At 35.1% G+C, this 25,725-nt stretch overlaps 1 protein-coding gene across 17 annotated transcripts in view; it reads right to left on the reverse strand.

Moving 5' to 3' along the window:
- The window catches only part of Mycbp2 (MYC binding protein 2), a 229,015-nt gene that overhangs the window by 58,467 nt on the left and 144,823 nt on the right, over nt 1–25,725 (reverse strand). For 6 of the 17 annotated variants that reach the window (XR_012907999.1, XM_075950189.1, XM_075950183.1 and 3 more), the window contains 8 exons: nt 22,534–22,631; nt 21,743–21,859; nt 19,398–19,538; nt 14,215–14,289; nt 11,755–11,979; nt 10,764–10,896; nt 9,521–9,643; nt 6,789–6,968 (listed from right to left, as the gene is read on the reverse strand). Coding sequence is in view for 16 of the 17 variants with exons in the window: in XM_075950189.1 (XP_075806304.1) it covers nt 6,789–6,968; nt 9,521–9,643; nt 10,764–10,896; nt 11,755–11,979; nt 14,215–14,289; nt 19,398–19,538; nt 21,743–21,859; nt 22,534–22,631 (1,092 nt within the window). In the remaining variant the exon portion in view is untranslated. The remainder of the gene's footprint in view (nt 1–6,788; nt 6,969–9,520; nt 9,644–10,763; nt 10,897–11,754; nt 11,980–14,214; nt 14,290–19,397; nt 19,539–21,742; nt 21,860–22,533; nt 22,632–25,725) is intronic. The other 11 variants (XM_075950186.1, XM_075950185.1, XM_075950184.1 and 8 more) reach the window with 9 other exon arrangements.

Below are 25,725 nucleotides of genomic sequence, written 5' to 3' on the forward strand. Positions count from 1 at the left end.
TAAATGCTGATGTAGGCCTCTCTTCCTTCTGTAGGGATTTGGTTGCTATTTCCGGTTCAATCAGAGGACTGTGATCTGTGAGGCCACCCCTAAATAACTCTTTATTATACTCAATTCTGAGCTAGTGTGGGATTTCTTTTTAGAGTCTGCCTCCAACCACGTGTCATTCAGAGGAAATAAGAAGTCTGAAGAATACTGTTAATGATTGAAGACATTAGACTGTGACGAGAGCAAGGCCGTTTCTGTCCACGAAGGACAAGTTTAATGGGAAAAAAGTTGGTTTTTTTTTTCTTTTTGGTTTTTCGAGACAGAGTTTCCCTGTAGTTTTAGAGCCTGTCCTGGAACTCACTCTGTAGACCAGGATCACAGAGATCCGCCTGCCTCTGCCACCCAAGTGCTGGGATTAAAGGCGTGTGCCACAGTTAATTGGGAAAAAAAAAAGACACTTGATGAGTATAAAATATATTATAAGTATTAAAAAAATTAACTCTATGGGTGAAACAACCAATTACCTGATTTATTTCTTAACATTATTTCCTTTTTTAACACCAAATACTTAACCAGTGACAGTAACAAAAAGTCAATAAAAAAAAGCATGGGGCTGGAGAGATGGCTCAGTGGTTAAGAGCATTGCCTGCTCTTCCAAAGGTCCAGAGTTCAATTCCCGGCAACCACATGGTGGCTCACAACCATCTGTGATGAGTTCTGGTGCCCTCTTCTTGTCTGCAGACATACAGACAGACAGAATATTGTATGCATAATAAGTAAATAAATATTTAAAAAAAATCAAAGGTTTTCTCCAGTGCTCACTTGAAGCTAATGCTATCTGTTCCATGTAAAAGTCCCCTCAAAAACCATGCCTCTGTGGGTGTCACTTTGTTTTTAATCCTGAGAATCATACTCACTTTAATATAAAATTTACTCTTAAAACAACATGATTTTCACTAACATGTCATTAGTTCTTTCTTTGCTTTGAATCCCAAGGATCAAGTTTCCTGATCATTTTACTTATTGTCACAAAAACCAAGCTTTAAAATTATTATTGGGTATTTAGGATAAGCAAATAGTAAAACCTTCATATTTTAGTAAGTAAAGCATTCTAAAAACTTGGGGTTTTACTATGAAGGTATGGCCCCTGGGGCATTGCTGAAGACTATAAACTCAAAGAATCAAGATATCTGTCGCCCTCTTGTGGCAAGCTCACAAACTGCATATTCTCAGAACAGATGTCATAAACTATTGTTTGAAAGGAGAAAATTGGAAGCTGGGTGAGGGGGCAAGAGAAGGGAGGGCAGAAGATGAGGGGGAGGAGAACATGAGGGAATGGGATGGTAGAGATGGGGAAAGGACAAGAGGGTGAGAAAAGAAAGAGATATCTTGATTGAGGGAGCCATTATGGGGCTAGAGAGAAACCTGGCACTAAGAAAATTCCCAGGAATCTACAAGGATGACTCCAGCTAAGACCCTAAGCAATAGTGGAAAGGGTGCCTGAATTGGCCTTCTCCTGTGATCAGATTGATGACTACCTTAATTGTCACCATAGAACATTCATCCAGCAACTGAAGGAAGCAGATGCAGAAATCCACAGCTAAGCCCTGGGCTGAGATCCCAGAATCCAGTTGGAGAAAGTTGTGATAATATGAGCAAAGCGGTTAAGACCATGATGGGGACACTCACAGAAACACCCCACCTGAGCTAGTGGGAGCTCACTGACTGGACTGACAGTTGGGGAGTCTGCAGAGGACCAAACTAAGCCTTCTAAATGTGGGTGATAGTTGTATGGCTGGGGCAGTCTGTGGGGCCACTGACAGTGGGAAAAGAACTTATCCCGAGTGCTTGAACTGGTATTTGGAGCCATTTTCCAAGGAGGGATATCTTGCTCAGCATAGACACAGGTGGCGGGGAGGCCTGGTGTTGCCTCAAAGTGATATGCCAGACTTTACATCCAGAATGTTCACTATCAAAAATAAGTAGTCCATGAGAGAACTATGATAACATAAAGACTCTTCACGGATTCTTACAGAAAATCCTCTAAGTGTCATAGCTCAACAGTGTCATACATATGAAGTAAAATCTGGTTGAGCACTTACTTTAGAAAAAGATAAACGTATTATGAAATTCATTTTTGCATTCAATTTTCAAATTTTCTATTATTTGCCATCATTAAACTGTTACATTATCAATGAAATTTAAAGGGTACTGTTAGATAATACTAAGAACTGAAAAAAGATTAGGAAGGACAATATGATTGAAATTAAACTTAATGAGTTCAGGAGGGTAGGTTATCTAATCACAGTACATACAAGATTACTAGCAATGCCAAGAAAGGAAGAAAAAAATGTAGTAATAAGGGCGGCGGGGCTGCGTCCCCAGCACCCCGGCTGCCTGCTCGGCTAGCTTATGCCCCGAAATAATTACATGGACATAGTATTCTTTTAACCACTGCTTGGACCTTTAGCTCTAGCCCTTACTGGCTAATTCTGATATCCCAATCAACCCATCTCTAATAATCTGTGAGCACCGGTCTTACCGGGAAGATTCTAGCCCACATCCATCCTGGGTCGGAGCTTCATCGCGTCTGTCTGCCTGGGAGAGCGGAGCATGGCATCTCTCTGAGGCGTCTGCTCCAGAGAGGTGAGCTGTGGAGTCTGAGCTCACTTCCTCTTCCTCCCAGCGTTCTGTTCTGTTTACTCCTCCCACCTATCTTCTAACCAATGAGGGCCAAGCAGTTTCTTTTTATTTAACCAATGACCTTCCTCCATCAAAAAAACAGTGATAGGGTTCTTGAGGAATATTCCATAAGATACTACAAATAACAAGAGATAATGCTTTTGCTTTCAATGATGTCTACCTCTCAATTCTAAGAAACATAATATTTTCTGTCTTATTAAAATTAGTAGACATAATTCTAGAAGATGAATTTTAAAAAACTTTGAAATGTTTTAAAAATGATCTTACAATAATGCTCAAATTGTGGTGTTGGCCTGGCAGCTTATATTCATGTATGCATAGTTGTTTAAAATGTAGGACAGGAACCAACTAATTCTTCAAAGCCTTCACAGTGATAACAACGTGGGTCAATAAAGATACTGTTGCTGAGTTTCTTCATTCAATTTAATTCCTACTGACTGTATATTTCTACTTTGTGAATAGAACTTTGGATATTTTTAACATCACAGGCTCCTATAACAAGCAGCCAATGGTCAGGTCTAAACTATACAGTTCATAATTCCAGAAATCACAGTTACTATTTTAGGAATGTAATATTATTATTCACAGTTGTCCTTCTTCAGATTAGCCCACTGGAATCATATTCCTAAAGCACTTATTATTTTTCCAAACTCTATGATCTGGGGTTTAGATCCCCAGCTGTGGCACATATCTCAGACCTAGCTCTGAGAAAGCCTCGAGCATGCTGGGAAGAGCCCAGCCCAATCAGTGAGTCAGATCCTGGCTCAGTGAGAGACCCTGTCTCAAAAAGCAAGTAGAGCCACCTAAAAGTTGTCCTCTAGCCTACAAATACACACACACAAGCACGCACGCACAAACACATGCACATACAGACTCATACATAAAAACCACACACCTACAAAAATTATTAAATTATGCCAGAGGAGCAGCAGGAGGCAAATGCAGTCTAGGAGGTTGGCCCACCAGGAAGTAAGGCTCTAATGGGTGGATCTTGGACAGGCAAGGCCCCAAGACCCTCCCCGCTAGAACGTCTCTTGCTTCTGCTGTGGCTTTGCATGTTGACATTTTTCTCTAGTATCTGACATGGTGTGAATCATGCAATGTGACTGTCTCATAGAATTACCCTGTTCTACTGGGCATTTTTACCTTTGGATTATTATGAAGATGATTTTCTCTTAAGCTGCACTATTGAACTGGAGCAATGATTTCATACAATAATAATGTTAGCTTAAATAGGATTTTTGATGACTAAGAGCCTTTAATATATATATAGTAAGGGATTATCATAGAGATTGGCTTAGTGGGATAACTGATATAGGTAAAAGCAAGATATGATGTTGTCACTGCCCTGATACAGCAGGGGCCGCAGAGGACAGAAAATAAGAACAAAGAAATATCACACAGTTAGTTTCTCTTGAGGAGCCTTGTAGACTCTGACTTAGGTTAATGATTAAGAAAAGCAACTGAGTCCCAGAAGTTCAACTAGTTCAAGTTCTTTTAATGTTAATGTTGAAAGATGTGTTCACTGCTTTCGGTGTGCATCATAGCTTTAAATAATGACTTAAGGTTAGGTAAAGATGTTTTTGCTAATGGCTTTAAGGTAGAAAATCTTGAAAAATAATTTTAAAAGGCATAATGGCTGAGCAAGGGACTCGCTGAAGTCAGGGAACAAAAACAGTGGCAGCCTGGCTATTTCTGGATGACGAGCCTTTCTTGCTAGGATGTGCTTGTGATCAAGAGTGATGATGAATTCCTTGTATCCATTTCTGCCCTCAGAAATGTTGATGAATCGGTATGCATCCTGAGGATTTAAAGTAGCTGACCAATTGTTTTTCATGTATATAAAAGTCCAGAGTTGTGATTCCTTTAAGATTTCTTATAAGATTACCTTTTGAGATAAATAGTAAAGTGATTGATTCTTTCTTTGTAACCGTAAAATACAGCTTGTCAGCGAAAGAACTTGCTGAGAAAAATGTCTTGCTTACTTACACTCTGTTAAATCAATAACAAGTTGATTGGGTATGAATGTATTTGGGTTCTTGGGACAACTTGTTTTTCGCCTGTAATGAGTAAACTGTTTAAATTGTTTTTGAAATAATTTTTAAGATTTATTTATGTATTTTAGGTACATGAGTGTTCTAATTGGATCTATGAATGTATTATGGAGGAGGGTATCAGACAGAAGAGGGCATCAAAACCCTTTATAGATGGTTGTGAGTCACCATGTAGATGCTGGGAATTGAATTCAGGACTTCTGGAAGAGTAGCCAATGCCCTTAACCACTGAGCAATCTCTCCAGCCCTGTTTTCAAAATGGTAAGACTATATTTCAGTCCCATATTTCTTTAATGTTATGATACAGAGACTTATGTTTTCTGTAATTTGGAAGACAGAGTTCAGGGATACTCTGCTGAGATCGAGGATTTGAAAATGATCTAAGAACCTCCTCGCACTGCTGGGGTAAAGCCAAGTAATGATTCAGAATAGGTCAGAAGACAGGCCTAGGCCACAGATGCACTGTAAGGCAGAGGCCAGGAACTGGTGGTACACACAAACACAATGTGAGTAAAAATATAATGTCATAAAACACTGGGAACGTAATATAGCTAGAAAGATCAATTCATTGTGATCTTTCTATTGCATGGGGAGGCACATAAAAGGCAAGTGCTCTATCATCAAGACAAACTCAATCCTCAAACTATTAAAATCAAATTTTAATGAATTTAAATTTGTTTAATAAGAATTGTTGGTCTGAGTGTATTGTTTGTCTTCCTTTTCCCTTTTAGAACATCCTGCAACTAGAGCATATCTAATTCTAAAACATCCATTGCTTCATAAAATTAGTAAGTTAAGATTGAGTCTTCACTTTTTTTTTCATTCTTCTGAAAAACTGCTTATCATCAATGGAAAAGGGCATCTCACACTAGTCTGTTTCCTTGAGAGTCTTAAGAGATAATGCATGGGAATAGACACGTCAATACGGTAGAGAGTGATATCAACCACATGTACAAACTACCTGTATTAAACATGCCTATCACATAATATAAACCCATTAAGGTTCACATTCTTATATATTCTTTAACTCACGTTGATAATACTACAACAAACAATATAATTTGCTACATAGAATCCCCAGTATTCTCTTCAGCAACCCTAACAACAGTTACCAAAATCTTGTTGTAAAATAGTACTTTAGTCTTAAATGTGAATGTACTGTAAGGGAAGAGGTCAGGCATTTAAAACCATACAATGGGTCTGTAAATTGAGGTACAAGCAATAAAGTTGAATTTCAGGCAAATAAGAAAAAGAAAAAAAAGGGCTAGGAAGTGAGGCTTGCATAAAGTATTTTAGTCAGTGTGTTTATCTGAATACAAGAGCATCTGAATGACAAAAGAACCTATTGTCACAGAGCAGTTTATTTATGGTGGGAAGGCTCAGAAAACTTTTAAGAGAAATGAAAACTCACTTAAGTGTGATTTATTTGAATTTATCTTCTAAACCAATGTAGGCTACTATTATAGGTAAAGGGCTAGCGCAACCCTAGACAGTAAAACTGTAATCAAATAATCAATATAATGGATGAGGAAGAAAATATAAAAGAGGTGAGGAAATGACAAAGAAAACTTGGAAATCCAAATTGCTATACAGTTTATGAATACCCAATTCATGTAGAAGAAACAGACATGCATCTCCCCTTTCTACCCAAATGCCACAGTGAAATAGTTTTATTATTTTTGGATATGTACCAAATAACAAAAATTCAATGAACGTTATCACTATAACTAATGCTTACCGAAGCCATGCATATTAAAAAATAAAATGTGAAATAAAAAATTCTTTCTTATCATGTTTTATAGTATGAATTTGCTATAGTTAGAATATAAAGAACAATGGTCAGATTTAATAACTCCATGTAATTTAAAAATAATTGAAAACAAATGTCTTAGCTCTGGATAGTTTAAATATTTCAAAAATATGGGAGGGATAATATCTAATTAAGTAAAACCAGTCAGGAGAGTTTATCACGAATAGACTGATCATAACTCAGAAAAAAGCTTCAGAAATGCTTGATGAGGCAAGTAAGGCTGACAGACTTACTCTGAAGCTGAGGCTGCTGGAAGGAAAGGGGCTGTCCGAACACAAATGGGCTGTGGACTAGGGAAGAGGGAGGTTTTGCAGCTTGATCAAAGATGGAAGGAGCTGGGAGATTGGGCCGTGACTGAATGGAATTCAATATGGCACTCAGTTGATCACCTGCAGTGGGCAAAACAGTCAAAACTACAACTTGTTACTCATTAACATCCAAAATGGCAAAGTAAATGGTGCTTTATGACAGTCAGGCACACTGAACAGAGGAGAAGGCTACGCCAGTTCAGAAAATGGAAAGCTGGTGATCACTGTCCTAGATAAGGGGTCTGATTCTACACGCTGGCTGCTTTTGAGGTTTTCACTGGACATACTCCACCAGTCTTATACAGTAGTCCACAGAAACAAATCCACCTAAAATCCATATATAACTTTCCCCATTATTTATGACAGAATAAAGGATCTGAGGGATGTATGCAAGTTCATTCAACATTGTGTTGCTGGGGAGCAAGGAAATGAAGATGCTAGGTATGGTAAAAAGGTATTTATTCCATGGTGCTCAGGAAGGACTAATGCCACCCTACCTAACTTGTACTACCTGCAGAAATAAGTACTGCATAACTTCATTTCCATATATACCATGTATTCTTAATAGGGACAAAGTATATTTTCCACTCAGCAATACAACTATATCGTAGTAATAAGTTAATACTTTCATTTAAAAATGATTACTGCTAAGAAAATTGTATTTTTGTAAAAGCAGGAATTATTTTGCTTAGAGAGATAATTTTGTAATTCCTATAATACAAAATATGAATGAGTTACCTAATTTGATTGATATTATCCTTATAATTAAATTTGAAGGCTATTAATAAAATAGCTTAAGACAAAATAATGCAATTAGACAAAAAACAATTTGTGACAATATATGCTGTAGTTTACATGATGCTGAAGGGGAGAAACCTCCTATTCAGACAGGTCAAAGCAGAATCTGACAGTACATTACGAGCTACATATTACTAAATATAAGTGGAAAATCTCACCTGAGCTGCCAAGTGGCACAAATTTATATGGAATTATGTATTTAAGTTACACAAGTACTGATTTCTTTTAAATAAACACTTTATATTTCAGAAAATATTTTATAGTTTATAAACACTATATAAATTGTTGTTCTAAATAAAAATACTTTTTGTAAATAATTTCTTAATCTTGGGTAGTGTAGAAGCCAAGAGAAAATGAGAACATTTGTTAAGTTAAACAGTAGTTAGACGTAGTTCATCAAATTTAACTGTCTAAATGCTTTTTCTCAATATAAATAACAAGTCCTAAATGTGTGCTATTTTTAAACAATATTTACAAAAGCACTTTAAAAGTACTTTTGATTTCCATTTAATAAATGCTTACAGAAATGCCTGTATTTCTTAAAAATTAATTTTATTTTCCGATGCTTTACTAAATTCCATTTTAAAGACTGACTGAGAGTAGCAGCAGTCAGTAGAGTGACAGTAACACTTTCAGGGTGAAAGCATACATTTCAACAAAACATGGCTTTAGCACGCTTTATTCTATATGGCCAGTGGCATTTAAGAACTGAAGCTAACAGAGAAAGGGAACATAAAGCACACACTACCCACACCTTCTCTGTGATATGGAGAATGAGCCTAGGGTAACAGACATCAGAGTAAGGGGAAGCATGCAGCAGGTGAGACCTGTGCTGTAAGAGTCACTAAACTGAGTGAGCAAAGGAAGCCTGTCGACATGGATGAGGCTGATTACAAAAGTGGCTTTATTTTTCAATAACTCCAAGTCAGGTACATTCACATTGTATGTGTTCCTAGAAATGAACCCCTAAGAAAAAAATACTGTTTTTTTTTTTTTTTTTTTTTTTGGAGAGGGTCTTGTTATTTATGTAACCTTCCTGGATTTCAAATCAACTCTCCAGTCTAGGCTGGCCTCCCGCCCCCTGTCTATGCTGAGACTACTGGACTAAGACATTACATCTGCTTGAATAAACGTTAAAAGTCAAACTAACTCCGTGTCAAGAACCTGCCCCGAGCTATACATCACTCAGCGCTTTGCTACCATCTCACAATACTAAACATTTTCAAGGAATTCAGATTAGGAGCATTAGAAAGAACCTATCTGAATTTACCCAGAAAGGCAATTTTGGATAAATTTCAAAAGCATATTATCCCAGCAGAACTGTTTAGAGTTTCTATGATGTTGACCAATTCATTAATGCATATAAAACACCTGTTATAAACACATTTTATATTCAAATACTTTAGCCTTTCCTGTTTTGCTGCTTTCTAGTTCATTATACAGACCATGTTCAAATGCATTATTTTATATAACTGTAATTTAATTAACATATCCAGGTTAGAGATTTAAAACCACATATATTTATAAAGCCCACATATAACATTGCTAAGATTAGGAAAATTCTTTGTTGCTCATTTACATTTCTCTCCAATAACAGGCCACATTATTTACTAGATGTAGTGATTCAGAACTTCAGAATGAGTGCCTTTGAAACAGAAACAATATAAGATCTCAAGTAAACATAAGCTGAAAGTGGCATAAAACAGTCTATTGTGAAAAAGAACACCTTTTAAACATTTTCAGTGTTAGCTTTGTATGCATATACTTTAATTTCATGAGGCTATGTGGGAAGAAAAAGATGAGAAAAAGTAACGAAAACTTACTGAAGACATAAGGAAAAGACTCACTCAGATGCCTACCTTTATTATTTCCGAGGCCATAATCAAATCCTTGGGCACTGCAAGTTGCCCCTTTATTAAAAGCTTGTACTGAGAAAGGGCTTGGAGGAGGAGTTTGAGAATTCTGATCCAGAAGAACTTGTTCTACAATAAAAGTCACAGCTACCAAGTTAATTTTGTATATGTTATTCCCTATTCATATGTCAGAGAAAATTCCAATAAAGAGTTTTTATTATGGTTAAATTTAATGTGACCCCCCCACAGGCAGAGCTAAGTCTAGCTCTGAATCAGATCAGCTAGCAGTTCAAACAATATAACAAATTTTGCTTTTGTTAATCAAATAAAGACAGAAATTTAAAAACTGGATCTTGCTCTTACGTGGCATGGTATATTACTGAGTATATTTCTGGGTAAGTAAATCTTATTGCAAACAATTTATACAAGGGCATTTTAAAAATAAGGTGGACACTATGCCAGGAATAAAGATTATCTATCTATCTATCTATCTATCTATCTATCTATCTATCTATCTATCTATCTATCTATCTATCTATCTATCTATCTATGCCTTCAACAAGTCTACTTACTTTGATATGCTAATTATAGTGTTTATTAATTAGTTCACAATTATTGAACTTTGTAACGACACACTGGGAATATAAGGATTGCAGCCTTGTATCTGTCACAAGAGACTCTGCATCTTGGTAAGACATTGAAAGCTATTTTGTCACCATCAGAATAAACAGAGAGGGTCAAAAAGGAAATATTAGTGAGATCAGTGTTGAAAGCTAAAGCTAACTCTAACAACAACAAATAGGACTCTGCACCAGAAATGCTGAGCATTTATTCAACATTCCTTTCTTGAGAGAAAACTAGGCTAAGAGGTTTCCTCACACAATTCTGCAACTGGTTGAAAACTGAACTTGCAGCTCATGGTAGGAGGAAAATTCAGGTCCATAGTTGTACTCAAGAATAAGGCATACAAGTGTATGTTAGTCAAACAAAACAAAGTTTTTCCTAGTATTAGAGAAGATAGATAATAATGTTCTCAGAGTTCTTGTAATTTTCTCCTTTGTGGCCATTTAGTGCTTATATATTTTACAAGTCAATTTTGTAAGCTGTAAAATGTTTAAACCTTTGGGTTTTCTTTTATTTAAAAAATAAACATTGAAAAACCTCTTTGAGGAAAAGATAATGCAATAAACATAAAACATACGTATATTAAAATTTTATCAAAATAAATCACAAATTTAAGCCAACTTGCCATCTTCATGCCGTAGGTACTGGTTTCCGCCTCTGTCTCTAGCTAAGGACCATGCCTCTCCTTCATCACTCTCACAGAACTCTACCATGCTGTTCTTATCCAGCTGCACCCATGTCCCTTCAGAATTGGTTACCTGGTACATAACAGAAAGCATGATTGATTGGCTTGATTCTTTCAGGGCACCCAGAATGAAAACCAGTAAAAAGCTCAAGTGATTCTTAACAACATAATGAATGACTCCAATACTTTTCTACTGTGAAATTAGTTTCTGAAATTAAGACCACAGCCTGAGGTAAGACAGAATTAAAAACTTCTGTAAAATATTTTTTATTTAAGCCATTAATTAAAACATTATCTTTAACCAGACATGATTTAATTCAGATCATGTCTGAATAATTTTAATATGCTTAAAACCCAAACCTCATCTTTTAGTCTAAAATGTCCTGACAAAACTTCCTTATTATTCCTAAGTTATTGGTGCCTACAGTGTAATGTGAAAATGACCCTAACCCTAAGAAATAGCATGACACACTACATCTTCAAGCTTATCTGCGGAGGCAAATGCCACAGTGGTCTAAAGAATAATTTTATTTGCTCAGGACTTCAGTGAGACCTGTGAATGGGAACAAAAAATGAAAAATTTTGGAAGGTCACATCTCCATTCCAATTCATAGAAAATCTTTTCATTGCTGACAAGCCATAACAGCGCATTCATAATAGTGAAAAGATATATTCAAATACGAACACTTACATACACAATACAACTTATTTGTTAATATAACAATACAATAGCTTTCATGAGATAATTACGAGAATAACTTTTTTTAAAAAGCACAGAAAGTTATTTTACTATTTCCAATACAAGTAAAAGTCAACAATATGAACACTTAAGAACCTGAGGTGGAAATGACAATCTGGAAGAAAGTGATAATTGATTATATTACATTAAACAAGAGTATCATAAAAGTCATGAAGCTACAAGAATCCATACCTCTCCCACTGCTTTGACTCTGTTTCCCAGAACTAACATTCCAATTGGGATACCTCTAAGGTTAGGGCAGCTTCTGATGTTGTGACCTGAAGGTCCTGTCTTCACTACCTTGTACATGCCTGGTCCGCCTCTCAAGAATGGATTATCTTGTTCTTGCATTGTTGCTTCCTGTGGGCAGCAGGAGTTTATGTCTTTGAAAAAGTCATCAGTATTAGTTTTAGGTTCCTGAAAATTTGAATAGGAAAAGAAAAATGAACAAAATATAATCTATTACTATTTTCATAATCCTATTGAGAACCTCTGAACAAGTCCACAATATTTCCAACTAAGAATACATAATTAAAATATTAGCAAATACTATTAGTAAGAAATCTTTCAATTTTGAACACTGATATTCAAAATAAATTTGAGGAGAAAAAAACCTGGCAATAACAGGAAATTAAATGAATTTCTGTCTTTGTACCCCCAAATTTGAGAAATACGATACTATAGTACATGAAATAATGCTTATAACATTTTAGCAAACCCAATACAAATAAAATATTTTTCTGGATTTGCTAGACTACCACTACTACATATCAACACTGGTGTAGAAAAAGAAAAGTAGAGAGCTACAACTCCAGCCTACAATAATCACTTCTTAAAAAAAAAACTTTATATATAGTTTTATATATATATATATATATATATATATATAGTTGTATATATAGTAGTAAGTACTCTATGATTTGTATTGAGAAGAAATAACCATCTGATGCATATAAAAATAGGATAAACCAAAAATAAAGTTATTTAAATAATGACAAAACTAGAATTACACATGACAAACTTTTATAACACCTTTCTATACAAGCATTTTTGTATTAGCAGATGCATGTGTATTCAACTAAGGCAATAGGCTTTTAAAATAAGTACTGGGGCTAAAATATATATAGATTCAGAAACTTTTATATACCTTGGTAATGCTATAAAAATAATGACTAGCTTGTTTATTGTTGTTCTGAGCCTAAGTCTTGCTATGTAATCCTGACTGGGCAGTAATTAATAACTCTCCTTATTTAGTCTCCTGAGTCATGGGATCCCAGGTATGTACCTATAATCTAGGCTCCTCACAAGAAACTTTGTAAATCACATGGTGGTAATGAAAGACCATAAAGATTTACTCAAATAAATACTATGGAAATAATTTATTCGCATTTATTATAATTACACTGCATATATCAATAGCCTTTACATATTGACTATTTATTGGAAATAAGACCTTTAATGACTTGGGAAGAATACTAGATTTGTAAGTAAATTAAACTTAAATTAGGCATTCATATTACTATGTATATATTTTGTAAAAAAAATCTATATATATACTTTTTTTTAAATTTTTTTCACGACAGGGTTTCTCCGTAGTTTTTTTTTTTTTGGTTCCTGTAAATCTATCTATCTCTCTCTATATATATTTATAAGTATGAAGAGTACATTAAAAATAAAAAGTATAATAGGATAAAACAGTCCTAATAGAATTACAAGAGGTTTGAGTAAACATCTAAAAATTCTTACTTGTCAATGGTAAATTTTAGTAAATACATTATGTCATAATTAAAGGAGGTAACTTGTAGCCCTATTCACAAATGTCTTTTAAAGTTTCACGTTGACATTAAAAATAACAGCAAGAGCACGATTGGGGCTGAAAAGATTTCAGTGTTATTTAGTGATCTTCTGGCAACATTTACAAGATTTCACAGTAACTGCAACTTCAAGGGTAACAGTGGAGAGCAAGTCATGGCAAAGCTAATGATAATTGTAACCTAGTCATCAAATGGAATATAGGAGAGACTTATTAAGACAATATTTTATCTATTAATGAAGCTATATAAAATGAATGGAAAACAAGACATTTTTGTAAAAGATAAAAGTAGTTCTTTTGTAGTAAACTGTATGAAAATAATTGATGGACATAAAATCATGACTGTGCTTGCCATTGTACAGCAATCTTAAAGTATATATTTTTTCAATACAGATAGATATGTGAGACTGTATACCAAAATATAAAATTGGTGAATTTCAACCATATATATGTATATTGATTTCTCATTAAATTCCCGACCTCTAAAATAAATATCCAAAAGGTCAATTCGAAAGAGTAGGCTGGGGGTAAAAAGAAGTGTTATAAGCTCACAACACCACCGCCTACATAAGTTCTTTCTGAACAAAGTAACTTGCAGAAAACTGTTGGAGAAGCTCATCAGAAAACCACTGCACCCATGAAGCCATGAAAAACTTCATTTAGAATGGTAAGATATGTCTGAGCAAAATGAGAGGGGAAACTGCAGAACTTTGCAGACTCCTCCCGCTGGTAAATTTCAGTTACTAGTCCTAAGCAAAGCCTCACAGACACAATGTAAAACCTGTTGTACATGCGGAAACACCTGGACAATGTACAATTGTTCCTTACAGTAAACTCACCTGGGGGAAAAAAGCTTTGGAAGTCCATGAAAATACGTCCAAATCCCTGACTCCTTGGCTAGCATTAAAGATATTCTGAGTGACAAAGTTTAAGAAAGAAAAATATCAAAGGGAAAGGGATCAGAGTATCATCCGCAGAAGACACGCACACAGTCATATTTCTGAACTCCAACACAGCATGAAATAGTATTTTCCTGAAGTGAAACTGAAGCCGCCTGAGTAAACCACAAGGTTTTGTCAAAAGCTCTCCGTAGATATAGTGTGTCATGCCATTTACTAACATCAAGAGCCAGACTTGGCTGGAAGGCTTAAGAGTTAGTCATGAAGGAAACCTTGAATTCCCTTAAATGAGAACATTACTTGTTCAAGTACAAGCCAGATTTGTTTCATAACAGAGTATAAGCTGTTGTTTTATACAGATGTCAACAGTAGAAACTACATAGAAAATGTACCTTTTACAAATAATGGCATGTGTGGCCATCACTTTTAATATCAAAATTAAAAAACAAAATCAACCCAAAAGAAAAACAAGTCATTAAAGTACTTTTTCTTCCTTCTATTAAGTGGAAGAAAAAAAAAAGAAAAAGTAAAAGAAAAAGATAGGAAGGAAGAAAGCAAGCAAGAAAGAAAAACAAACCTTTGGAAAATTTTCCAAAAATTATTAGCAAATATTTTAAGAAAAGCATAAGGAAATGCCAGCTGAATCTTATAAAAAGACAAGTAACTGATTCATCTTAGAATTTAGGAAGTCGAATGCACTCAGGACTATGCTGAATTCTAAAAGCAGTCTGTTAAAGGAAAATTTATTCATTACAATATGGTCCTAAAAATAAAAGTATTTTTACAAACACTCTAATGACAATTACATGACACATGTTTTACACAGATACATCATATTATTAACCTATACTTAATTTTACCTGAAACTAAATATTATTCAATGTGCAGCAACCCCATAAGTATATTGCTTATGTAAAGACTGTTCACAGCTTATTTCATTTGGACAAAAAAGGAGGGCACTCAAGTGTTAACTGAAGTATCCATCACTGAAGACTTTTAACATGGAAGGAAAAAATAAAAATTCCTAATCACTTAAGTCATTTTAGACAATGAGAAGATATTGGCTTTCTATCTCTATTTCCTTAAAGTATGTGTGGGTGAATACAGTAACATATATATACACACACAACACACATGTATAAGTACAAATTATATCAGATACATAAAAACGAGTTTCTAGTAATGTGCCTACAAATTTAAAACAAAAGAGAAACCAAAGTTGTCATTCCCTTAATTTTAGAACACGTGGTCAATAGGTCCTCTCTCTTTAAGTAAAACAAAAACTTCATAAAGCATTCCAAAATGCTATTCTGAGAAAAATGATATCCATATTGGTTGATCAATGTAAACAAGAACTTCCATGGCTGTTCTCCCTCCCAGAAAATAGTGATGCAGACAGCTTGACATAACACAAAACCAAGATTTTCAAAGTATCTCACGCTTATTATACATTACTTTAGTACTAAAAGCAACACGAAAAGCAAGTGCTAAAACAATGCATATCGATTCAGCATTACAGACTAAATGTAGTGATTCTTTAAGCTTATAATCTTTTAATTTCATAGTGCAAACTTGTGTCTGCTAAGTCAGTAACATGTACAATGATATTTAAAATGATGAAGCTACTAGCTTTGGCAACAGATTGCCAATGAAATAAATTTTGTATATTAAAATTATACATAAATTGTAAATTTGCACATTTTTCTTTAGTTCCTACAGTTGAAGAAAATTCTTAGACTATGAAAATTTAACGTAAATTTAAATTATTTATCAAGTATTAAGACATTTGATAACTGAAATTAGGAGATTAAAAATGAAAAACTGAAGAGTTTTCTTTTGAAGACTTAGGAATATTTTAGCTAATGATATGAATGTTTACCAAAATAGCAATTTATTTAAAGTCTCAATTCCTGATTATTACAAAAGATAGTTTTCATACTATATACCTTCAAAGCTTAATATGGCACCCCAAAGATGCACAAACACAATAATTTAAATTAATTCATTCTTAAATTCTATTTTAAAGACAGATTTTTTCACTAGAAAATATTAACGCATATTAGAAACCCAAGTAAATTAACCAGCAGCAACATGCAGTTCTAAAATAACAATTTCTTAAGTCAAAGAAGACTTTTTATAAACTAATAATTATTGCCATGAAAATGTATTATTCAATGCGTCAAAAGTCCATAAAAAATCACTCTACGAGAAAAGCAGAGCTAATGGCTGCTAATTTTAATGCAGAAAAATACAAGAAAATCAAGACTGTACATGTATAAAATATTACAGTATTACTTTAACTGTCTTGACCTCATTCTCCTTAAAAAATAAATAATGAATGAATGAAATAGTACAGATTAAAATAATCTAATAACAGCACATTTATTCTGCATTAAATAATTACTATTTAATACTTATTAATTATCTCTAATATTTATTATTAATTATTTAACGATTATTTATTATTAATAAATAATATTATTAGTATTAAAACAGCCTAACACAGAAACACAAACTGACTCACAGACAGAAAGAAGGAAACCTCAAGTATGTCAAACCTGAACTGCCAGGCATTAAGGATTTCAAAAGAATGTCTATAAAACACATGAAATATTTGCTAACTACCAACTTCATGATGCTACAAGAGAATCCCAAGCTGGCAATGTTTCCTTTAATTCTTCTCCAAATCTTTAGTACTCCTAGTTTTTTAATATCACTGTACTTTCTCTAGGTGAGCAACAACTAGTCTGGATAGGAAGTGATCCGCACATGTGCATGCAAATGTTCAGACACCCTCATTGCTTCTGCAAGGACTCAGAATACACTCACTAGCTTTCCTTGATATTTATTCTCTTTTCTCCTCAATATTCCTTCCAATGTATATTTGACATTTTGATAAAGTACATAAAAATTGGGAATTTAAGTCTGAAGTCATGAAAACATCCAATTATAAAAATAACCTCATTTTAAAAACTTAAGCTTTTCATTCTAGGTCGGCAAATGTCTCCTATGCCATATGTATTTCTCTTTAGTTATATTTTTTAAGAGGTATAAAATTTTATTGCAACTAATATTTTATGGCAGCGGTTCTTGACCTGTGTATTGCGACCTCTTTGAGGGTAGTATATCAGATATCCTTCATATTAGATGTTTACATTACACTTAATAACAGCAGCAAAAATACAGGCATGAAGTAACAATTTTACAGTTAGGGGTCACCAGAGCATAAGGAATTGAATTAAAGGGTCACATTATGCTTTGTAGTTTTCAAATTACAGAATTAGTTTATTAACTGATTTTTATGTTTATATGTGTATGTCGTCAACGTGTGTATGTGTATGACCTCAGGTGTCATCCTGAAGACTGTCTACCTCCTTTGAGATCTCTCTCTGGCCTGGGGTTCACCAATCAGAACAATGAGTCCTAGGGATAGGCCTGTCTCTGTGTCCCCAGAGTTAGGATTATAAGAGCTTTTATCAGTTTGCCCTGAAGTTTTATGTGAGCTCTGGAGACTGAACTCAGGACCTGCCACCAGACAAGAAACTTTACAGGTTGAGCCAACCCCTCATAGAACTTCATTTTTAAAACTTTCATTGACGTATTTATCATCAGTGCATGTTATAATAATTATTATCTTCATTTAATCACTAGGGTTACAAATATTCATACTTAAATTTGGCAGTTTATTCCAACTAATAGTGATTTTTGTAATAGGTTCTATTACTTTAAATTACACAATATTCATTTCTGCCTTTTTCATTGGTAACTTTTCCTTCACATCTGCATTAGATGTTACCTCCTAAGTTAAGACATTCTATAGCTTATCAAAAAACAAAATGACTGGTTATGCAGCTATTTATCATTTTATAGTTATACTTATCTCTTCCTTATATCAAAGAAAAATAAACATAGAAACAGACCCCTTGGAACCACACCAAGCTATAGCACCTGTTCTACTAACATTTAAAATCTTGGAAAAATTAGAACAATAAATTTAATAAGACAGTGTCACAGTAAAAATGACATGAAACAAGCAGGTAAGAAGCACATACATGTCAGGAATTATTTTAAGCAGAATGATTATACCAGACAAAAGCACTCCAATTAGTTATCAAGTAATACTGACAGACTACTATGAGTAACACTATAGACACAAGAAACATTAGTAAAGATATTTTTTAGTTCTTACCACTAAGGATCTTAAAATTAAAATAAGACCCATGTGTGCACATGTGCAAGCATTCACGCAGGTGTGTGCACATACACACACCATAAATGGTTTGAAGATAAAGAAACCTAAATTCAATAAATAGTGGTAGTAAGAGAAAGAAGAAAGCCCTTTCCACTCTTACAGACGACGTACAACTTGAAATAAGAGGGAAACTTAATGTACACAGTACCTATCTGCTTGCTACCATACTAGTTATCGATTCCCAAGTCTACCACACCAGTGCTGCTATGAGTGATGTCATATGGAATACATAGTGAAGTAGAAAATTCACACTTTGTAGTTAAACCAAAAAAGTAGTGTGCTTATTACCTATTTCATGATATAGCACTCTAGCATACATCGACTTAACCAAACACTGCAATATTAAGGAACAGTAATGGTTCTCCCAATCTAAGATTATACGGAATACAGTCTAAAATTAACATCTTACATTAACACACAGTACTGTAAATCAAGACGTAAGGGATCCAGAGATAAACACAACACAGAAATAACTGCCAACGATCAACAGAACACACCAACAATTATACCTATTTCTGAATGCATAGTAATTCTATTTTCTTAACTATTGGGTTGGAATTCATTGTAAATAATAAAAAAAGGACAACCATTTTAACTTCCTACCTCTTTGAAAGTAATTCATTAAGTTTAGTTTTAATTTATTACTTACTGTTAGTGACAGATCAAAATAAGCATGAGGAGCCTTACCCCTGCCAAATTCCACAAATTCCACTTTCATTACACTGAAGCCCTTGAGTATTCAAGCACTTTTGAAGTAAAAATGCTATAGGTATGAATTATTACCTCAGAACTGAAAAGCCTTAATTAAAGAAAGATCTATAATGAGGACAGAGTGTAACTATGATGCTTTCAAAAACCATCTTTCACTTACGTCAACAGGGACCAGAAGGCTCTTGCCAAGATGCTGATTAAAAGAGAGGCACCAGGCTTCAGTGTAACCATTCATGTTAGGAACATACTTCTTTATCGTCTCATCATTCAGTCTCAACCACACGCCATCATCATTGTGGATCTAGAGGAAGAAAAACCAAACAAGTTTGCTTTCCTGTAAGAAGCTAATGAGGACTACGAATAAGCAAAGCAGGTAAAGAAGGGTAGAAGTGGAGATCGTACATCTAGTTTTAGAAGAAGAAAAATGTGTGAGAACTTCCAGCAAGGAATACCAAAACAGTAAGATCATGGTTAGATTGTGAAAGCAACTTCTCCCAGGCGTTAAAAGCAAAAAGAAATCACATGCAGTTAAATAATTTAATAGCAAAATCAGTCATTTGCCAAACAAATGTGTCTTTTATGCAGGATATGTGGTTGCACTGTAGGAAAATGGACTTTCCAAAGTTAAAGCAATAAAAGAAATAGGTTTTAAAACCATTCTAAAATTCATTTAAAATACATCTATCTTTAGAAAATGGTATTTCTTTTTTTTTTTTTTGTTTTGTTTTTTTGTTTTTCGAGACGGGGTTTCTCTGTGGCTTTGGAGTCTGTCCTGGAACTAGCTCTGTAGACCAGGCTGGTCTCGAACTCACAGAGATCCGCCTGCCTCTGCCTCCCAAGTGCTGGGATTAAAGGCGTGTGCCACCACCGCCCGGCTTAGAAAATGGTATTTCTATAGGTTCTGATTACAGTGTTCAATTGAGGTTTTTCATGCTCAAAGGGCAATTTTTTTCAGTTTTTACTGAAAAAGGAAAATAAATTAAACACATAAACTTCAATGAAAATATCCTATAAAAAATTTCAAAAGATTTCCCAAACTGTTTGAAACAAGTGCCTTTCAAAATGGGTAGTAATTGCACCCAACTACCAAGTATGCAGAGAAACTTTCCCTGCCACCTGCTACCTCTTTCTATTTCCACTAAATCCTCTGATATTTCTGCATATCTAGTTCTGGTTATATCTATTTTATTATAGGTTACTATTGTCAATATCATGAGTGGAATTTTATATAACACACTATTCATAGCAATTCTATGAAGTCCAGTGTCAGAAACAAGTTATTTCTCCTGGAGTTACTGGCAAGTGAGGTCCCAAAGACCCCCAAATGTTCCAGTGCTCTTGGTGATGCTCCAGAATTGATGGTAAGGCTATTGCTGAGGACATCACACATGTGGCTCAGAGCACAGAGATATCAAGCTGGCACTCACCTGAGTCTTCCTCCCTATTGCCTAACGTTCATAATGTTTGAAGGTGCTGTGCACACAATCACCAATCCTACTCACCATCATCTGCTCCAGGGCACAGGCCTTAGAGGAGAGTGTACCACTGCTTCCGTACTAGATGGACATTGCAGTAAACTGGCACCTAAGTAACTACAGACCTGAGCACATCTATCAACCCTCAGTAACCTCTTTTATTTTCTTTTTCCTTTGTAGTAGAAGGTGATTAACAGCAACACACAACTATTCAAGATGAAGTGAAAAAGAGACTGCTAAGGCTTACATGGGAACATGTCTTATCACGTCCACTCCTCCCAAGTCTCAGGAATCATTTAAGAAGATAGGGAGGAAAGATGGAAGAGCTAGAAGTGATCAATTATGACAAAAAACCACTGGCCATAGAAGTGCAGCTGCACACATGAACTTGGAGTAGTTGAGAAAGCATCCACAAGATCGGCACAAGGTCCAGCCAAAATCCCTGCATGAAGAAGGGTCCATGCCCCCTGCCTGGTAGGCTCAAGTTTTCAGTGGTGACCACCATCCAAGAGTTTATGGCCAGCACAATGAGGACTTGATGGGTTTAAAAACACGTAACATAACAAAACAAACAAACAAAAATAAGGACTGGAGAGATGGCTCACTGGTTGAGAGCACTGGATGTTCTTACAGAGGACTCTGGTTTGATTCCCAGCACCCACTTGTGTTGCACAGGCATCTGCAACTTTGGTTTCAGGGGACCTGATGCCTCTACTGGTACCAGACACACATGTGGTACACAGTCATACATCCAGGCAAAACACCCATTTACATAAAACGATAAAATAATAATAAAAAATACAAGACACAAAATTGGGTAGGTTGGGGAAATGGATCTGGGAGGAGTTAGGGAGGTAATAAATGATCAAAATACTGTAAAGAAAATTTTCAAAGAATTGATAAAAAATGAGATAAAAAGGTTCCCCAAATGGTTTAGAACCCAGTAATATTAAAACATAGTTTCCTTCTTATTATGTAAACGTTAAAAATAGTGTCCAAAATAAATTACTAATACATATTTATAAATTACCTCATCAATAAAAGTAATAGTTCCATTGACTTTCACTATGCCAATCTGCTCACTCTGAAGGGAAGGGTGGCTCCGGATACGAAGACCAGCACTATCCTTGGCCACAAATTTTCGAATCTGACAACAGAAAAGATACAGTAGTGATAGAGAAAACACAGACTGTCTATTTGCTAAGTAGTACGTCATAAAATCAACAGGCCTGAAAGAACTACAATCCCCAAAAGTTTCCTCAAAATCATCTGTAGTTAGTTTCCTTCTGCAAGCAATTATCAGTTACTATAACAGCAATAAGTACTTCTAAGTACTGAAGAATATTGGATACCAAAGTTATTAATATATTTATGATTTCCAATTTTAAGTATTGATGACATATAACAAAAATATAAAAGGTGACCTTATAGAAGGACATGATATAAATTCCATTATCATTGTTTTGTTTTTAATAGTTTACACTAATTCCTTTAACTAGTTTTTAGATGTAAGGAAATTAATGTTTCTTTTAATGGTACCGAACATTTTAACCTTGAAGTAAACTTTCTGTCAATACTACACTTTTAATATCAGAAAGTACATAAAACTATTAAAGAATACACAAAGAAACCAAAAAGTAAAATTCTACAATTTGAAATGATTAACTGTTATGAATGACTCTTCAGACTGATTTAAGGACACTGAGAATTCAAATACTAAAATAAATCAAGTGAAATATTAGCCACTTGAGGGCTACTTTGAGGCATCAATGAAAAATGTAACATTTTGACAATTCCCTTTTTGATTTTACCCTCCCTTACCTTATTTGGTTGAGGGTCAGCCTTTGGCTTGACCAGCTGAGTTCCTGGTGGGATCATTCCCTTTGGTGGATCTTTTACTTTTACTTCTAGGCCAGCATCTGTAAGAAAAGTAGTGTAATTATAGTATTTGACTACAAAAGGTAGGGGAATTGTGAAATCTAACAATATCATAGACTATTTTATTTTTTATGTTATGTGAACGTTTTGCTGCCGTGATTGTCTGTTCACCATTTTCATGTCTGGTGGCTGCCGAGGCCACAAAAAAGCATCACGCCCTCTGGGACTGGAGTTACAGCTGGTTCTGAGCCACCATGTGGTGCCGAGAAGTGCAACTGAGTCCTCTGGAAGAGCATTCCGCACCTTTAACTCTTAAGTCATCTCTCCAGCCCCATATCACAGACTATTTAGCTGGAACATATGGAATGCTCCTACACAAGTTCAGAATGATAAGGAGAAGCCCCTTTGTGCCAAGTTCTATCCAACAGCAAGAGGTGACAACACCATTCACTACCCACAGTGGTAAGCTGTGACTAACAGATAGGCTGATGGCAGATGACAGGGTGATAAAACGTGGTAGGAGATATGAGACTCTGGTGCTGTTCCACCTGAGTTCCTACATGAGCACCATCTAACTTATGTGTCTCAATGACAATACTATCTACATCACATTATAAGAATTAAAAAATATCTACCCAACAATGTACATGTATTAAATGTTCAATAATGCTAGTTGTTATTATTATTATTATTATCTGCCCTTGTCTGTGGCCAAGAAAGGTGCTAGATTAAAGAGAGCTTAGAAAAAGGTTGAGTTAGGACAAAAGGAGCAAGAGTCTAGTAGGATGCTTCTAAGTAAATGTGTACCTTTACTTCAGTTTCAACATAAAGCATACACCATTATCTTTATTCCACTACTGCCTGAGATTGAAGACTTTATCTATTAAAGCCATTCCTAACAGTCAGTGCTTCAAATATTTTTTTAACAAGAATTATGTTTCATTATAATTTTCCTTTTAATGGAAAATGGATTCTTCTCTCATACATTATATCCCAACCAGTTTCTCTTCCCTCCACTCTCCTTTCCCCAGATCCACTCATGCTCCATTCTTCTTCAGAAAAGAAGACACAACAGCTAAAAAGGACAAAACAAGATACAATAAAAGAAGGTAAAAGCTCTCATATAACCAGACTGGACAAGGCAACCCAACAGGAGGAAAAGAGTCCCAAGAATAGGCAAAAATGGTCAGAGACACACCTGCTCCCTGATGTGGGATTCCCCTCTGTATGCTGTGAATACCATTGGTTAATAAAGAAGCTGTTTCGGCCTGTGCAAGGTGGTATAGAGCTAGGTGGGGAAAACTAAACTGAATGCTGGGAGAAAGAAGGCAGAGTCAGAGAGACACCATGGAACCGCCAGAGGGGAAAGACACAAGCTGCCAGCTGGAACCTTGCTGGTAGGCCATGAGCCTCATGGTAAAATATAAAATAATGGAAATGGGTTCATTCTAGTTTTAAGAGTGAGCTAGAAATATGCATAAGCTAATAAGCCAAGCAGTGTTGTAATTAATACAGTTTCTGTGTGGTTATTTCAGGGCTGAGCAGCTGGGAAAAACAAGCAGCCTTCTTACAACAGCTCCTCACTAAGAGGAGTCCCATAAAAGCAACAAGCTAACAGCCATATCATTTTTCAAAAAAAAGATTGTTTCTCTTTTTCCCTTTCCACTTGGCTGTCCCTTTTGATAATAAAGGAGACCGTGGCAAAGACTATGAACTAAAATCTGTCTGCTGTTACAGTTCCTAACATATTCTGTACATATTCTATATACCTAATATGAAGAACCTCTATCTCAGGAGCCTCCTCTCCATTCCTCACCTTTTGCTTTTCCCTCCCTTTCTTTCTTTCTTTATTTATTATGTATACAATATTCTGTCTGTGTGTATCCCTGCAGGCCAGAAGAGGGCACCAGACCCCATTACAGATGGTTGTGAGCCACCATGTGGTTTCTGGGAATCGAACTCAGGACCTTTGGAAGAGCAGGCAATGCTCTTAACCACTGAGCCATCTCTCCAGCCCTTTTTCCTCCCTTTCTTATCCCCTACCTAGTTCACAGCCTATTCCTCCTTGGGATCTGTACAGAGGGAGCACATACAATTGTTTTCTGTGAAAATTTGGATGACCTCACTTAATGTAATGCTTTACGGATCCATCATTTTTCCTGTTGAGTGAAATCCTATTGTGTATATATGCACATTTTCATTTTCTATTCTTCTGTCAGTGAAGAGTTAAACTGATTCTATTTCCTTGTTATTGTGAATGATGCAGAAATCAACATGAAAGTGTAAGTGTCTCTCTATTACTAACTAGTGCCTTGAAACTCCTGCTGAAATCTGTATGTGTGGACTTCTATTATACTTAAAGTAACTTTTACTTGTCTATTTAATCTCAGCAACACAAATTTTTAATGCTTGGGAATATTTTCTCTCATAAAAGGTTTTAGCAATGTGGTGAAATAGAAGAGTTTGTGACAAAGACTTGTATAATTTACATATCTGATGGCATACAGTTACAAATTTTATATGCAAAAACATAAAGAACCTCTTTGTCTCCAATATGAAAATAAAGAGCTTACAGTACAGCTTCCCAAAGGATATTACAATGCTATTTTACTATTAAAGTTATTCTTTGATGACATCAATATATGATATTTTTATTCTACTATTATCCTTTTACACAATGAAGTATTAATACATAAAAGAAATCAAGTTTTTTTAAAATTTAGTGGGAATAAAATCTTAAATAACAACATCTACTAAGTAGATACTCTATGCAGGCACTGTATCAAAACTGGGAGATCAGAGGTGGACTATATGGTATCAGCTCTAACCAGGAGAGAGTGACTGAAGAGGGGGAGATGAGGCATGTATAGGATAGTGCAGGGAGGACATCATACCTCACTGACACACTAGAAAATGGGGCAAAGACTGATGATAGCTACAATGAGTGATTCAACACTGTGAATTATCCTCAAATGTTATGATCTTTGCAAAGTACTAATTAAATGTTCATTTTGAAAGAAGAAAATGAAGACACAAAGAAGTCATGAAACCTTTTTATATGTATAACACAAAGAGCAAACAACACAGGGATGATCTCAATTCTAGTTCTTTGCAGCAACTATTATTTAAAATGAT

The sequence above is a fragment of the Microtus pennsylvanicus genome, chromosome 15 (assembly GCF_037038515.1).
Source record: "Microtus pennsylvanicus isolate mMicPen1 chromosome 15, mMicPen1.hap1, whole genome shotgun sequence".
In the NCBI taxonomy this organism is placed as follows: domain Eukaryota; kingdom Metazoa; phylum Chordata; class Mammalia; order Rodentia; family Cricetidae; genus Microtus; species Microtus pennsylvanicus.